This window comes from Perca flavescens, chromosome 14 (genome assembly GCF_004354835.1).
Source record: "Perca flavescens isolate YP-PL-M2 chromosome 14, PFLA_1.0, whole genome shotgun sequence".
In the NCBI taxonomy this organism is placed as follows: Eukaryota; Metazoa; Chordata; class Actinopteri; order Perciformes; family Percidae; genus Perca; species Perca flavescens.
In genome coordinates, this window is record NC_041344.1 from 3,663,056 (window position 1) to 3,680,856 (window position 17,801).

A 17,801-nucleotide genomic window follows, 5' to 3' on the forward strand; every position below is an offset into this window, starting at 1 on the left:
AACAACCAGTATTTCTTTATAACAATCACAATCCAGGTGATAAGATACAGTTCCACATTTCTCTGTCTGTGTTTCCTACAGATGTTGAGCAGCTGTTGGTGGTTAAAGAAGAGGTTCCCCCTGAACAGCAGGAGTGTAGCTTTGGTGTGAACCAGCAGGAGCCAGAGCCCCCCCCACACATTAAAGAGGAACAGGAGGAACTGTGGAGCAGTCAGGAGGGAGAGCAGCTTCAAGGGCTGGAGGAGGCTGATATCACCAAGTTCCCATTCACTCCTGTCCCTGTGAAGAGTGAAGATGATGAAGAGGAAGCTCAGTCCTCACAGCTTCATCAGAGACAAAGTCAACACATGGAAACAGAAGCTGATGGAGAGGACTGTGGAGGACCAGAACCAGCCAGGAACTCACATCCACTTTTACAACCAGAGACTGAAGACCAGACTGGAGACTCTTCTAAACCTGAGACTGATGCCAGTGTTGATAGTGATTTTTGGAAGGAGACCAGTGAACCTCAGTCAGCTTTAAACTCTCTGAAACATGATTCAAGATGTAAGAAAACATTCAGCTGCTTTCAGTGTCGGAACCGATTTAGCACCAAGCCAAACCTGAAGAGACACATGGTAACTCATACAGGTGAAAAACCTTTCAGCTGTTTAGTTTGTAAGAAAACGTTTTTAACGTCTAGAAATGTACGGTTACACATGATAATCCACACAGGAGAAAAACCTTTCAGCTGCTCATTCTGTAAGAAATCTTTTACACAGAGTGGAAGTTTACAGACACACATGAGAACTCATACAGGAGAGAAACCTTTCAGCTGCTCTGAGTGTGATAAAGCTTTCACTGATAGTGGAACCCTGAAGAACCACATAAGAACTCACACAGGAGAAAAACCTTTCAGCTGCTCAGTCTGTAAGAAGTCTTTTACACAGAGAGGACATTTACGGTCACACCTGGCAGTCCACACAGGAGAGAAACCTTTCAGCTGCTCAGTCTGTAAGAAATCTTTTACACAGAGAGGACATTTACGGTCACACATGGTAGTCCACACAGGAGAGAAAAGATTCAGCTGCAGTGTTTGTAACAAAAGATTTGCCTGGAGTTCTCATGTCAAAACACATAAATGTGTTGGTCAGATGGAAACAGAAGCTGATGGAGAGGACTGTGGAGGACCAGAACCAGCCAGGAACTCGCATCCACTTTTACAACCAGAGACTGAAGACCAGACTGGAGACTACTGAACCTGAGACTGGTGACATGGAATAATGTTTGTGCCTGTAAATCCATGCAAAACTCAAAACTGTCATATAATCAAGAAATCAGACAAATATAACCACCCGATATTTTAAAGTTCCCACACATATATTCACTTCTTTCTAAGTAACGCAAGATTCACTATTAATCATGCATCAATGAGTCTTCATGGAGTCCTCGCATAGAAATAAAATGGATAGAAAGGCCATTGGACTGTTTGCTGTGGTCATTTGATGGGTACACAACAAAATGGCGATTGTTGTTAGTTGTTCAGTGACTTTACGCGTCAGTGTTGTCAAAGCTCGCTGGAAGGAGAGCCTCCTGATGCAGCACGGGTGAGGTTCTCAGAGGGAATGAGGAGGAACAGTTAGACCCAGCAGCAGTGGGTCTCTATTGGGGATTGCCATTCTGCATCTTCGCCCTTGTCTTGTGGCGTTCCACAGGGTTCAGTGTTGGGCCCAATATTATTCATTTTATATATGTTGCCTCTAGGTCAGATTATTCGCAATTTTAACATTTCTTATCATTTTTATGCAGATGACATACAACTCCATTTTACTTTTAGGCAAAATGAGACATCAAAGCTTACTAGGCTTCTAGATTGCATTGACGCCATAAACAACTGGATGGCTGAAAGCTTTTTGCAGCTGAACCCAGACAAGACTGAGGTTTTAATCATAGCACCAGACAGTGCTATTCCTCTGATCAGGCAGAACATTGGGTCTCTGTCATCGGCGGTCCGGCCCAGTCTAAGGAACCTTGGGGTGACATTTGACAAATCCCTATCTTTTGACACTCGCATCAAATCATTGACCAAATCCTGTTTTTTCCATATACGCAATATTAGCAAATTAAGGGCTGTGGTCTCTCAATTAGAACTGGAGATGCTCATCCATGCTTTCATTTCCTCCCGTATTGACTATTGCAATTCACTTTTCTCCTCAGTTTATAAATCTGTCCTTCACCGCCTGCAGTCCATTCAAAATGCTGCTGCTAGGCTTCTTACTAGATCAAACAGGCACACCCATATCACCCCTTTACTCTGCTCCCTTCACTGGCTTCCTGTAACTTACAGGATCCAATTCAAAATTCTGACCATAACCTACAGGGCTCTGCATGGTCAGGCCCCTGACTATCTTGCCAATATAATTAATTTACACACTCCATCCCGGTCTCTCAGGTCTGTTAATCAAAATCTGCTAGTCATGCCACGCACTCGTCTGAAAACATGTGGGGACAGAGCCTTTGAGGCTATGGCGCCCAGACTCTGGAATGCCTTACCAACTAGCATTAGGTTTGCTGAGAATGTGGATTGTTTTAAGGGACAAGTGAAGACTCACTTGTTCAGGCTAGCTTTTGGGTAGCCTATGTCTTTTATTTATTTGAAAATTGATTCTGTTGTACTTGTATCTTATTCTATTGACTATTTTTACCATGTTTTATTGTCTATGCACATTGTAAAGCACTTTGTGACCTTGTCTGTGAAAAGCGCTGTATAAATAAAATGTACTTACTTACTTACTAACCCTTGAAGTGTCCCTCCCAGCCATGTTCTGATGGCCCCCGGCCCTCCTGGTGGTCCTAAGCTGCACATGCTGTGTGAAAGTGAGAGTTAAAGGTCCCATGGCATGAACATTTTTCTTTATGACGTTTTTAACATTAATATGCATTCCCCCAGCCTGCCTATGGTCCCCCAGTGGCTAGAAATGGTGATAGTTGTAATCCGAGCCCTGGGTATTGTGGGACTGGCTCTACTGGCTGTAATTCTGCACCAAGGCTGAATTTCGGGAAAGAGACTTCAGATACAGTATTAGGGGACCACGAAGGTCGATATAAAACCATCCAAAGAGCACCATGTCATGGGAACTTTAATACCTGTAAGGTATTAAAACACCAGTAAGGTTAATTATTGGATTTATGGGTTTGGTAATTCAGCCACCCCACCCCCCCAGCTCCTAAATGCTGTTGCTCAACAATAGGATGAGTGTCAGGTGCCCTAGTCTCATCAGGGGTAAGGGCCCTTTCATCAAAGGTAAAATCCATCCTGTCTGACTTAGGGATGGGCATGATTAATCGACGATCGATGATTTCGTCTGACGTTAATTTGTCATCTATTAAACTAATACTGGTTGTGTAGCATAGTGTGAGTCTTGAAGCAATTAAATTAATTTCATAGTGTGGCAGCAATTAAACATTTTACCACTCAGGGGCAATATTTGACTCCATACTCAGTTACCTGGCTGCGAGTTTTTGATTTCAAAAGTAATCATGAAGAGGACACGGTGAAGTGTGGCGTGGGACCATTTCGATTTTTTTTTTTAATCGACTTAGTTCACTGCAAACACTGAGATGCCGTGTATAAGTACAACACGGCCACGACTCAAATGATGTAGCCGACCACTAAACAAAGTGCATCCGACCCTGGTTATGTCTGTGGCGGCCACGGTGCATCCTGCTCTCAGTCTCAACCTAGCATCAACTCGGCGTTAGCACGGAGGAGTTGCGATGCACAACGAGCAGAGAAAATGACCCAAGGGATCTGCAAGTTCATTGACATGGATATTGGAACCAGCATATCACATTTCGTCACGACGTACCATCACCAGACTGGTAGAAACTCACTATGAAGAACGGAATAAGGTTCCCCGGGCTGGCCCAGTTAGCGCAGATCGAGGTCTGTGCATCCCGGCAACGCGGCTGTTTTCGGCTGCTGGACTGATGGTCACCAGGTAGCGGTCTCGTCTGACCCCAGATCATGTCAACATGCTTATCTTTCTCAACAATCATCAGTAGACTGGTGCAGAAGTTGTATTTGAGTTAGCCTACTGGTTATTTTTTATTAGGCTTTGTCCCGTGCCTTGGATAGTTTTGAGTTACATTCTGTTTAAGAACGCCGGCTCGCAGCTGCAGGTTCTGCTGCTTCAGAGCACTGCAGCACATATATCTATAATCTATATCTATATCCTCCAGTTTAACTGACACAAGTTGTTCTTCTTGTAATTAAGATCTCATCGAGGAAAAACGCGCTGTATTTTTTTGTTTTCATTGCATTTTTAATTTATAAAAAGTTAAATAAATAATGAATTAAATAAATAATGAATTTTAATTTACCCAATCTGATTAATGGTTTATTAATCACGGTGCCCAAGGGCAGTCAGGTAGCCCCCAAAGACCACATGAGTAGCCCTCAGGCCTGTTCTAAAAATGAAAATTGATATTGATATCTGTTTCCCACCTTGTTAAGTCATTGTTGATAATTATTGTGAAAATCATTAACATGACCAGTGTCTTCATAGATGAGTATCCCATCCACATTTGTTATTTCAGAAGAGTGTATCAAACTGGTAGTCTGACCATTAATGGTTTACCCCTGGTTTAGAGGAACGGAATGACTGGGTGGACAATGCTGATAGTTTACTTAGGTGGTCCTCTTCAATTTTATTTATAGTATCAAATCATAACAGAGTTATCTCGAGACACTTTACAGATAGAGTAGGTCTAGGCCACACTATAAAATCTCTTATAGATTTGTCGCATACTTTGCTGTGTGCAGAGAACTAGGAGTTATAATGGCTTGCCTGTGGCTCACAAAACTCATTTCATGGTCTCTAAGGTAGGGAGGATGTTGTAACTGCTGCTTTGGACGTGTTGATTCTGGTAAGGCCCCACTGTATGTGAAACTAGGCTGCATCCTGAGATCCAGGGAAAACTTCACTTCCGGCTCGAAGGACCAATTATTGAATAGGTATTTACTTAGGACATTATAGGTGATGGTTAAATGTACTGCTTGGGGAAAGAAATAACACAGATTGCCCCATTAAGTTGCAATAAAAACAGACATCCATGTCATTTACATAGGAAAATGTCAACTTTGTCCAAATACTACAGTCTTAAAACTAGAAAGGTACAGCTAAACTAGCATTAGTATGAGGAAGCAACATGGTGATTTGATTAACTTGGCATCAACAAAAGTCTCACCAGAACACTGTGAAAGACTCAAATAATGTCCAGATCAGACAAAAATAATTGGTTTTACTCAGTTCATCAGACTCTTGTTATGCCTCTTAATTACTGTCTGCGCCACTTTGTCCTCAACAGCACAGGTGCATTATTTCACCATAAGACCACCCATCAGCATTTTTCCACTGCTGAATAGGAAGACTAGTAGTGTAGATGTAACCTAAGTAACTGACTGAACAACCAGTATTTCTTTATAACAATCACTACCAGGTGATAAGATACAGTTCCACAACATTTGTCTGTATGTGTTTCCTGCAGATGTTGAGCAGCTGTTGGTGGTTAAATAAGAGGTTCCCCCTGTTTTTGTATGAATTTGTTAATGCCCTTCGTGGTGTCCATTGTCAGGTATTAATGGACGACGGTGAGGCATGAACCGTCCGACGTGTACATATGTACATATTTATTATTGCGCTGCTGTTTCTTTATTGCTGTTATAATAACAGTGTTATTATGTGCTGATGTGTTGCTGTTTTTTATTATGGCTTTGTTTTATATACAGTTTAGTGTATTACGTGTAATGATCAGTGGTGTAATGTAACTATGTACATTTACTCCAGTACTGTACTTGAGTCCAAATGTTGAAGTACTTGTACTTTACTTTAGTCTTTTCTTTTCATGCCACTTTCTACTTCTACTCCGCTACATTTCAGAGAGAAATATTGCACTTTTTACTCCACTACATTCATCTGACAGCTTTAGTTACTTTACACATTAAGATTTCTGCACACAAAATTTGTATATAGTAGTTTTATAGTTTTATTATAAATGAAACTAGCCAACAATATAACTCCCTACAAGTCCAGCTGAGATGATTAGACCATTAAACACTTGGTTTATTGACAGACGTCTTTGGATCATTTCTAAAATATGAAGATTTCTCCGCATTTAGTACGTTTACTTTAACACAGACTTTTACTTAAGTAACATGATCAATGCATAACTTGTAACATAGCTCTTTTACAGTGTGGTATTAGTACTTTTAGGGATCTGAATACTTCTTCCACCACTGATGTTGTGATTTTGCTTCAGTAAAACATGGTGTTCTGCACTGATGCAGATGCTGTACCCAAACTGTTGGTTAATAAAGCTAAAACTGATTACCAGCTTGCAGTTGAAATGTGAATGCAGGGTATTCTGTTGCTTTGCTGTTTATAATTACATTTCCATTGTAATTGTTTTGGGGCTGTGGAGACAGGTGGTTATATCTGGTATTCTTTCCACCTACATCTCTGTTGTTAGTTTTGGTTGTAATGCAAGTTTTTCTTGATCATAATTAAAGGGCTGATTCTAAGCACTGGGCCTTATGCTTGTTTGTATTTGTGTGTTGTCTGTAATGAATGTTAAATTTTAATTTTACCTACAGTATGTAAAAAAAAAAAAAAAAAAAAAAAGTTTGTGTGTAAACAACAACGAATAAAATTAAGTTAAAAACAAACAATAAAGTAATAATAGTTTGAAAAAGAAATACAAAATGGAGATAATAATATGGATAAAGTGCACTGTGCCTAGACAGCTGTGTATGTGGTGATGGAGTGTGTGTGTGGGTTATCCCTTGTGTTGTCCTTCAGGTCCCCAGGACCCATTCAGTTTATTTGAGGTTTTTGCATTGGCCTGGCGTTGAGCTTCGGGTCCCCCGGTGACCCTCGCGTACAATGGGATGTCATTTCAAGCACTCAGAGTTGTGCTTTTTGTCATTAGTTTTACTTTCAATAACTTGGTAAACAGTGGCAGTAAGCTAACAGCTACATGCAAGGTGTGTAGCACCAAGATAAATGATGCCGGATCAACAACATCAGGCATCTCAAAATGCACCCAGATAGGTCAGTCACTTGAAAATGTGAAAGAGACGTTAAATTTAGCATATGTCGTGACAGGTAACAAGCTAACCATCACAAAGTGTTGTGCTAATGCTGGGAACAAGCAAATTGTATCCAAGTTGTATCCATATGTAACAGACTGAGGTTAATATTTCACCAGGTCCGCGGGCTAGAGGGATGTGTTAAGTAGCAGAAGATTAGACTATGATGTCCTAAATTGGAGACCCAATGTAAGTTCTGCATGTAACGACGAGGCTGAGAGACGGGTGTGGGTGGGAATTGCCGGGGGAATCTCCGGCCCGGGACGGCGAGGTTGATGGTCGTTGTGCAGCAGCAGAACATCTCCCAGCTCCCCTTCACTTTTCTGTAATCTTAACTTTTCGTTTTGGTGCTTAACCTACCTTTTGTTGGGTTAATTTAACTAATGGTAGTGCTAACGGAGACGTAGCTAGCTAACGTTTGTCAGCTGTTGTGACTCGGTTGCTGGGTCTGATATGGTCTATCAGCAACATTGGTTTGCATTAAGTTAGCAAACACTACCCAGTCTGTTAACATGAATATTTGCAAGCCTCCAAGTTTGGTAGCAAATCTATGCATGATTCCATGGTAAACCATGCTACCTTATATTTACCAGTTTTCAGCTCATCAACCTTGATTTTGCATAATAATATATAGCATATAGCGCATACCCAGTTTTTGCGCCACTGCAGCAAACGTTAATGTTACTGGTGAACTCATTCGTGGGTTAGCCCAGCGCTGTTAACCGTGGTCAAAACAATCATACTAAAAATAACTTTATGAGCATGTTGAACGATGTTGTAACCTCATAATGTTATCCACCAAGCTTTAGTATTAACGTTAGCTACTTGTCGACCAGCACATTGTAGTAACGTTAAGATGGATCGATATTGATATGTATCAATAAATAAGATCTCTGTTGTATTACTGTGTTGAAAAGTGGCATGTTATCAATCACAAAATGATGCTGCGTGGCAAAGAAAAGCAGTATTACGGTTACGAGTATTTTTTTCTGTGACATTCTATGATTTACAATTACCCCTGAACACATCATCTGGGTGCCGTGTTTTGACGGAAGTTACGAGTAACTAGATGGTGAAAGGTTATATGACGCCACTGATGGGCGACTACAGGAAACGTTGCGTGTCTGAAAATGAAATAACAGATTTCTGAGTTTGACATTTGGTGGAAACGTTTGGGATAGTGTAAGAACACAGCTCATAAAAATATAATCTTAGCACAAAAAGTAAAGAAATTTGTGTTTGGTAGATTATTTCTCTGTGGTAACAATGCTTTTTGGCAATAAATCTTATACCGTTGGAAAGCCTGTTTAGTTCCCTTTCATATGGTGCCCCATTTGTAAAAAACATGCATTTGTGGGATGAGCAGCAGCGCTGAGTATGTGGGTTGTGCCCATGAAAAATTTGCCAAATCTTTTCTGCCAATGCCAAACAGCTTATTCTGCCATTGACTCGATTGGGTGAGTTTGAACAGAGTTCGGTCCCAGGCTGTGGAGATATGGGATTGCCACTGGTTGCAGAATCTCATCTCTAAATCAGGCACCTGATTGGCAGCACCTGGGGGTACCAGAAGCTCAAAACAAGTGTCACTAGCAACCGCCAAATAACCTGTTTGGCAATAGCAGAGAAGATTTGGCAATTTGTTTGTGTGCGCAACCCACATACTCAGCGCTCCTGCTCATCCCACAAATGCATGTTCCTTAAAAATGGGGCACCATTTATAAGGGAACTAAACAGGCTTTCCAACGATATAAGATTTATTGCCAAAAAGCATTGTTACCACAGAAATAATCTACCAAACAAAAATGTCCTTACTTTTTGTGCTAAGTTTATAACATAGGTATGGTCGTTTTTAGACATTTTAATGAAGACATTTTACAATATGTATCTTTAAAGCATACATGATATTTTTCCCGTCACAAGTTCACATCCACTCTTGGCATGATAGAGTGGTTACCACTCTATCATGTATCATAGAAACATTTAGTATTACTCCCTACAGAACAATTTGATGCAGATTTTATTTGTGCCATGTAGGGATGGGCGATATGGCCTAAAATTCATATTGCGATATACATTGCAGCCTCTTGCGATAACAATATATATAGCGATATATAAATTATAATAGAACCATTTCAGAACCGGTTACATAGACCCTAAGGAAAACCAAACTGCTAAATGTATTATTTTTTTTTTAAAGAGAAAGAAACATAGTATGTAGTTTTGAGAACAATTATTGTTCAAAACTGTAATTATACAACATAATGTTGCAGATAAATAAAATTCAAGTAGACTACTTGCAGAGACTTTGACCAAGAAAAAAAAAGTATTGGGTGTCTTCTCTTTAGTGCAAACCATTCTAAAAGGCACGACACTTAGTCAGTTTAAGTCCTTGGTTCTTAAAAGCCACCCAAGATGCAGAGAACAAGAAAAACTGGTGTCTGTTTAGTTAAGGAACAGACACTGTACTCAAAACTTTAAGTATTAGGCAAAGTATAATTTTTTTATTTAAAACATAAAATTTCAAAAAAGTTTCTTACCTGCAGGCTAATGTAACGCATTTGAGCACACACACACACACACACACACACACACACACACACACACACACACACACACACAAGGGAGAGTCGGGACTTTACCCGGTGGGCCGGTCTGATAATAGTTATACATTGCAAGTTGTTAGCAACACCATCCGGTGGCCTGGCGCCGCTGCCTGCTGGTCAAACTGTGCAGCCTCTGCTCAACACGTACGGCGGGGGCCGTAAACTTCCCGGTACATTTTTTGGTCCCACTCCGCCGCTGCACACACACACCGCCGTATGTTCAGCGGGGAAGAACGATGTCTGCAAACACCGGCTGCCAAGATTCCAGTGGTCCGTTATAAAGTGAATGGTCAGGCTGATGAAAGGCTCCGTGGTACGGCTCGACCACAGGTCCGGTGTAGCGGCTTAAATCCAAACCAAGTCCAAATAATGGATGTTGCACCGGTCTTTTTCACCAGCTCCTCATTTCGCTTTCAGCCATGTTTACTCACGATGACGATGACGCGTTGCAGCCGGTTGCAGCTCGTGGGTCTAAGCTTCGCGGGTAGATGGCGTCATCAACATGAATTATCGCGATAGTGCAGTATAATTATCATTAAAATCTCTATTGTAGGCCTTCGGTGTCGCTCGATGCCGCTAGCTGGGTAAGGGGACATCGAAAGCAGTGTGCGGGAAAGCGGAAAAGCGGGACGAGGGCAGGAGTTTGAGTTAGGTGGAAAGCTAACGCTAGCCGGACACCTGTCCCGTCCATCCTGCTTGCAAATGTCTGCTCATTAGACAACAAACTGGACTACATCCAACTTCAACGAAACTCCCAATGTGAGTTCAGAGACTGCTGTGTTTTTGTTTTTGTGGAAACATGGATGAACAACAGTGTACCGGACTCTGCTATCCAGCCACTAGGCCTGTTAGTCTTCTGAGCAGATGCTGCTCTGTCACCGGGTATGACTCATGGTGTTAACACGGACACGTGCAGAAATGCGGTGTGTGTGACGGATTAATGCCGATCATTCTACATTCCACACAAATTCACTGCTTTGTTTATACAGTTTACATCCCACCAGGCGCTAATGCTACCAATGTGTTAGCTGAACTTTATATAAAATGTTGTTTTTATATATTTTAAATGTATAACACCACTGTGAAACGTTGTTTTGTTTCACTATATACAGTGTATATGGTTGAAATGACAATAAAACACACTTGACTTGACTTACTCAAGAGAGAGAGAACTGACTGACTGCACTCTGTAACCGGTAGGCGGGGCTTGGGAGTAGCCTCGTAGGGAAGCAAAGCAAGTGGATTCTGGGAGTTGTTGTCTTTCATCCACAAGAACCAAAAACACAGTTTTTGGCTTTTCTAATACTAATTTCTTTAAAAAAAAATCACATTTCTACTACATAAATGACCCAATTTAAATACATATTCATCTTTCCAGCGGTGAAATATCCCTTTAATTATAGACTGCGCCACTTTGTGCTCAACAACGCAATTGCATTATTCCACCACAAGAGGGCACCAATATGTCAGTCAACAGCCTTGCCAACAGTTTTCCAAGGCTGAAAAGGAAGACTAGTAGTGTAGATGTAACCTAATTAACTGTCTGAACAACCAGTATTTCTTTATAACAATCACAATCCAGGTGATAAGATACAGTTCCACAACATTTCTCTGTATGTTTCCTGCAGATGTTGAGCAGCTGTTGGTGGTTAAAGAAGAGGTTCCCCCTGAGCAGCAGGAGTGTAGCTCCAGTGTGGACCAGCAGGAGTGTAGCTCCAGTGTGGACCAGCAGGAGCCAGAGCCCCCCCCACACATTAAAGAGGAACAGGAGGAACTGTGGAGCAGTCAGGAGGGAGAGCAGCTTCAAGAGCTGGAGGAGGCTGATATCACCAAGTTCCCATTCACTCCTGTCCCTGTGAAGAGTGAAGATGATGAAGAGGAAGGTCAGTCCTCACAGCTTCATCAGAGACAAACTCAACACATGGAAACAGAAGCTGATGGAGAGGACTGTGGAGGACCAGAACCAGCCAGGAACTCACATCCACTTTTACAACCAGAGACTGAAGATTCTTCTAAACCTGAGACTGATGACAGTGTTGATAGTGATTTTTGGAAGGAGACCAGAGAACCTCAGTCAGCTTTAAACTCTCTGAAACATGATTCAAGATGTAAGAAAACATTCAGCTGCTTTCAGTGTGGGAACAGATTTAGCTTCAAATCACATCTGAAAACACACATGAGAACTCACACAGGAGAAAAACCTTTTAGCTGCTCAGTTTGTAAGAAATCTTTTACACACAATGGAGCTTTAAAGAGGCACCTGAGAATCCACACAGGAGAAAAACCTTTCAGCTGCTCAGTGTGTAATACATCTTTTACACAGAGTGGAGATTTACAGAAACACATGAGAATCCACACAGGAGAAAAACCTTTTAGCTGCTCTGAGTGTGATAAAGCTTTCACTGTAAGTGGAAACCTGAAGAACCACATGATGACTCATTCTGGATTAAAACCTTTCAGCTGCTCAGTCTGTAAGAAATCTTTTACTCAGAGAGGATATTTACGTTCACACATGGTAGTCCACACAGGAGAGAAAAGATTCAGCTGCAATGTTTGTAACAAAAGATTTGCCTGGCGTTCTGATGTCAAAACACATAAATGTGTTGGTCCGATGGAAACAGAAGCTGATGGAGAGGACTGTGGAGGACCAGAACCAGCCAGGAACTCACATCCACTTTTACAACCAGAGACTGAAGACCAGACTGGAGACTCTTCTGATCCTGAGACTGGTGACAGTGCTGATTGGAAGGAGACCAGAGAACCTCAGTCAGCTTTAAACTCTCTGAAACATGATTCAAGATGTAAGAAACCATTCAGCTGCTCTGAGTGTGGCAGAAGATTTAGCTTCAAGTCATATCTGAAGAGACACATGATGACTCACACAGGAGAAAAACCTTTTAGCTGCTCAGTTTGTAAGAAATATTTTGCACATAGTGGACATTTACAAAAACACATGAGAATCCACACAGGAGAAAAACCTTTCAGCTGCTCAGTCTGTAAGAAATCTTTTACACACAGTGGAGCTTTAAAGATGCACATGAGAATCCACACAGGAGAAAAACCTTTCAGCTGTTCAGTGTGTAATACATCTTTTACACAGAGTGGAAGTTTACAGAAACACATGAGAATCCACACAGGAGAAAAACCCTTTAGCTGCTCTGAGTGTGATAAAGCTTTCACTGTAAGTGGAAACCTGAAGAACCACATGATGACTCATTCTGGATTAAAACCTTTCAGCTGCTCAGTCTGTAAGAAATCTTTTACACAGAGTGGAAGTTTACGGTCACACATGGTAGTCCACACAAGAGAGAAAAGATTCAGCTGCAGTGTTTGTAACAAAAGATTTGCCTGGCATTCTGATGTCAAAACACATAAATGTGTTGGTCCGATGGAAACAGAAGCTGATGGAGAGGACTGTGGAGGACCAGAACCAGCCAGGAACTCACATCCACTTTTACAACCAGAGACTGAAGACCAGACTGGAGACTCTTCTGATCCTGAGACTGGTGACAGTGCTGATTGGAAGGAGACCAGAGAACCTCAGTCAGCTTTAAACTCTCTGAAACATGATTCAAGATGTAAGAAACCATTCAGCTGCTCCGAGTGTGGGAGGAGATTTAGCTTCAAGTCACATCTGAAGAGACACATGATGACTCACACAGGAGAAAAACCTTTTAGCTGCTCAGCTTGTAAGAAATATTTTACACAGAGTGGAGATTTACAGAAACACATGAGAATCCACACAGGAGAAAAACCTTTCAGCTGCTCTGAGTGTGATAAAGCATTCACTGTAAGTGGAAACCTGAAGAACCACATGATGACTCATTCTGGATTAAAACCTTTCAGCTGCTCAGTCTGTAAGAAATCTTTTACTCAGAGAGGAAGTTTACGGTCACACATGGTAGTCCACACAGGAGAGAAAAGATTCAGCTGCAGTGTTTGTGACAAAAGATTTGCCTGGCGTTCTGATGTCAAAACACATAAATGTGTTGGTCAGATGGAAACAGAAGCTGATGGAGAGGACTGTGGAGGACCAGAACCAGCCAGGAACTCACATCCACTTTTACAACCAGAGACTGAAGACCAGACTGGAGACTCTTCTGATCCTGAGACTGGTGACATGGAATAATGTTTGTGCCTTTAAAGGAACACGCCGATATATTGGGACTTTATCTTATTCACTGTAACCCCCAGAGTTAGACAAGTCCATACATACCCTTCTCATCTCAGTGCGTGCTGTAATGCTGTCTGACGGCTCCAGCGGCATCAGCCCAGCTCAGATCCTGCAGGTAACTGGTTCCAGTAATCCTACTGCTCCCAATAAGTGACAAAATAACTCCAACATGTTCCTATTTACATGTTGTGATTTATAGAGTCACAGCGTGTACAAAAAACAACGTCACATGAGACACAGCCGTCTTCTAACTGTAAACAAACCGGGAACTATATTCTCAGACAGGCTTGCTGCGAACATATCACTCCGCCCAAGTACTATATTCTTCCGCCTGAGAATATAGTTCCCGGTTTGTTTACTGTTAGAAGATGGCTGTGTCTCATGTTACGTTGTTTTTTGTACACGCTGTGACTCTACAAATCACAACATGTAAATAGGAACATGTTGGAGTTATTTTGTCACTTATTGGGAGCAGTAGGATTACTGGAACCAGTTACCTGCAGGATCTGAGCTGGGCTGATGCCGCTGGAGCCGTCAGTCAGCGTTACAGCACGCACAGAGATGAGAAGGGTATGTATGGACTAGTCTAACTCTGGGGGTTACGGTGAATAAGATAAAGTCCCAATAAGAGATGAGAAGGGTATGTATGGACTAGTCTAACTCTGGGGGTTACAGTGAATAAGATAAAGTCCCAATAAGAGATGAGAAGGGTATGTATGGACTAGTCTAACTCTGGGGGTTACAGTGAATAAGATAAAGTCCCAATAAGAGATGAGAAGGGTATGTATGGACTAGTCTAACTCTGGGGGTTACAGTGAATAAGATAAAGTCCCAATAAGAGATGAGAAGGGTATGTATGGACTAGTCTAACTCTGGGGGTTACGGTGAATAAGATAAAGTCCCAATAAGTCGGCGTGTTCCTTTAAGTCCAAGCAAAACTTCTCCAGTATCAAACAAAAATCTTTATGTATCAACATCTAGATAGAAGACATTATATTGTGTTGTAGGAAAAAGTACACTCTTATTTTAAATATTTTATTTTTTGTCTTGTAATGTCTGTCATATAATCAATTATAATCTAGAAATCAGACAAATATTATATATAGATATTTTATAGGTCCCACACATACATTCACTTCTTTTTAAAGCTTGTTTTATGGTTCTGCGGGGCTCCACGCAGAGCTTTCACCGTAGCCTACATAAGTGGCCTAATGTTTATACTTGTGCGCTGCTGTGTCAGTCGAGCCGGCGTGTGTGTGTGAACCAGGAAATGAGTCGGGGGAAATGCAACGCTACCAAGCCACGGCCGAGCGACGTGCGCCACTACGATGTGTAGTTACATTTTTTGAGAGGTGCACGTCCGGCTACGGCGTAAGGTCAGGCGTAGACTACGTTGTCGATTCAACGCAGAAGCATAAAACGGCTTTAAGTAACCTATGTTTTCTCTTTGAAACAAAGCTGAGATGGACATATTATGATCTGTATAAAACTATAAAAACTCACTTGTGCATTGCTATGTTCCAAAGTAATATGATCAGTGACACCAAAATGATGAAGGTCTTTTGACATGTATGGTGTCTCCTATGCCTCTAATTAGGCCATGGTAAAGCTAATAAAGTAAAGAAATATAATAATTGGATATGACCGGTGTGGTACACCAGAGGGCTTTTGCACAAAACCAGGATAATGGATTAAGTCGGAATATTCGGGATATATCCTGGGTGAATTTAGCCTTGACTTGGTTGCACAAAAGCAGGTTGAATTAAACCCAGCCAAGTAACCATGGAGATTTATTTTTTGCAGTGAGCCGGCTAACCGCAAGGCTAAGATTAATTCCAGAGTTTTATGTGTTAAATCAGTTGTCGCTCTGGTCCAAAATAAACGTGTTTAACATTTATATCATTGTCTTCTGAATGTGTTCTGCTTTAGTTTTATTAACATGCATTTCTTCTCACAAGTTTGATTTAAATCCTAGTACTGCAGTTGTTTGGATGGTTAGAAATGGTCACACTGGCACCGGAGATTAATTGGGACAATGCAGCTATATTCCCAGATGACATTAATGGCAGACTTAATGGCAGACAATACATTAATTATTTCAGATGACTGATTTAATTTTCTTGTTGCTTGTCCTTCTCTAATAAAGTTTGTGTTGCTCCTTAATATATAGACCTAGTGTTTTTTTGTATTATGTATTAGTAGCTTACTTTGGTCTCATAACCTCAATTTTAGTCTCACATCACTGGACCAATAACATTCTTAATCTTTTTATTTTGGTGCTGTCACTTGTCAGCTTGGAGCTGGGGAGAGAGAAAACATGATTAATACATTGTTTTACAGATTTGCTTACAGTGTGTATTGAAGTCACTTACTTCTTTTTCTAATTTCTATATCTTCGATTCAGTTTCCTCAGTGTTTTTTTCATAATTTCCATACCAATTCCCAGATTCTGGAGACTTCTTTTGCTGACAGCAATCTGTACATCTACCAGCTCTATTTGTTTCTTCAGATGTTGTGTGTACAGATATCTGACAGTTTGTGAATTCTGTAAACCACCCATTGATTAGCACAGCAATTAGGCTGGCTGTCAGGCTGTACGGCGTCAGGATCCTGTTATAAATATATTTTCTATGACAGAGAGTCAGTAGCTGTTCAACCCTTCCATTACAGGCATTCCTTGGTTTAAGACAACGGCCATTTCCTTAGGCATTTCCCCTTTTTTTTAAATTAGGCCTAGTGTTTATGGGAAATTTCCAGAGGAACATTAATTCCCTCTGCTCACTTTTAAGGCAAAGTAGGCTAAATAATAATACATTTTATTTATATAGTGCTTTACATGGTACTCAAAGACACTTTACAGTAAAACCAGCACATTTAGCACATAAAAACAGATACAGCAATAAAACACATAAAACAAGCATATTAAAAGCAATTAAAATATGTGTGTACAACTTTTTAAAAATATGGAGTGGCTGGTAAGTAGATATTGTCTGCCAGGCTTTTTCTGAATGCAGCAGCAGTGGGCAGGCTTGCAACATCCTAACCTTTTGGCAAAATTCGCTGTTTGGAAACCAAAATGGGTCACCTACATGATTTCTGCAGATCTGATGAGAAAAATATTTGACGGGGGGGGGGGTGGGTCGAGACTAGAGGGCATTAGAGCTGTTCTTCTGAAGGCCCAGGAACATTCAATGTCCAAAATCAGGGTGCAAAGTTTGTCAAAAGGGAGGTAGGGAGAGTTAGAAAATAATATAACTTATTGTCCACCATGGCAAGTTGTCTGTTTAACTTAAGACAGTGAGCTGGATTACCTTTACTCTTTTGCCCAAGTAAAGTATATTAGTAATTTATTTTCACCATATGATCTCTCAGGTATCATCCAGTAGAAACTATTTTAATTCAATAGCTGTTAATTTATTTGATCTGCTGCACTTTGGATTAATAGACTGAGATTAAAAATGATGTTTAATGGATATTTGTTAGGTTTAAGTGATGCTTTTGACTTAAGCTGCAGATCATCTTGCCTTTGCTGTCTCGCTCAGTTGAAGGTTAACCCTTGTGTTGTCCTCCTTCTGTTTGGTCTGTAAAGTATAAATGATCTCCCCATTCTGTGTTACATCTTCTTAGCCAACTTCGTTCCAACCTATTACCACTAGTGGTACACTTATTTCTGGAATCCATGGTCAATAAACCCCATTAATATTAACTTATACCTTCTTTCTGAGTTAAAAAAAAGCACAACTTAGGAATTATTTTGACTAACAATTAAAATCAGAGGATGTGGAGTGGATCACAGACTGGTATATGTCAACGTTTAGTCAGGGAACTGTTTTGAAACCATTTCAATTTCTTTTCAAATGCTATAAAGTTGAATAAAACCCCCACAATTCAATGA

The 17,801-nt window shown here is 40.9% G+C and overlaps 1 protein-coding gene across 1 annotated transcript; it reads left to right on the forward strand.

Moving 5' to 3' along the window:
• The first annotated feature begins 528 nt into the window (after window positions 1-528).
• On the forward strand, window positions 529-17,562 carry LOC114568514 (gastrula zinc finger protein XlCGF57.1-like). The gene is made up of 4 exons (XM_028598127.1): window positions 529-1,020; window positions 11,895-12,199; window positions 12,500-13,115; window positions 17,534-17,562. Exons 1-4 carry the CDS (start codon window positions 615-617, stop codon window positions 17,560-17,562), a joined length of 1,356 nt encoding a protein of 451 aa, XP_028453928.1. The 5' UTR covers window positions 529-614.
• Window positions 17,563-17,801: the final 239 nt, after the last annotated feature.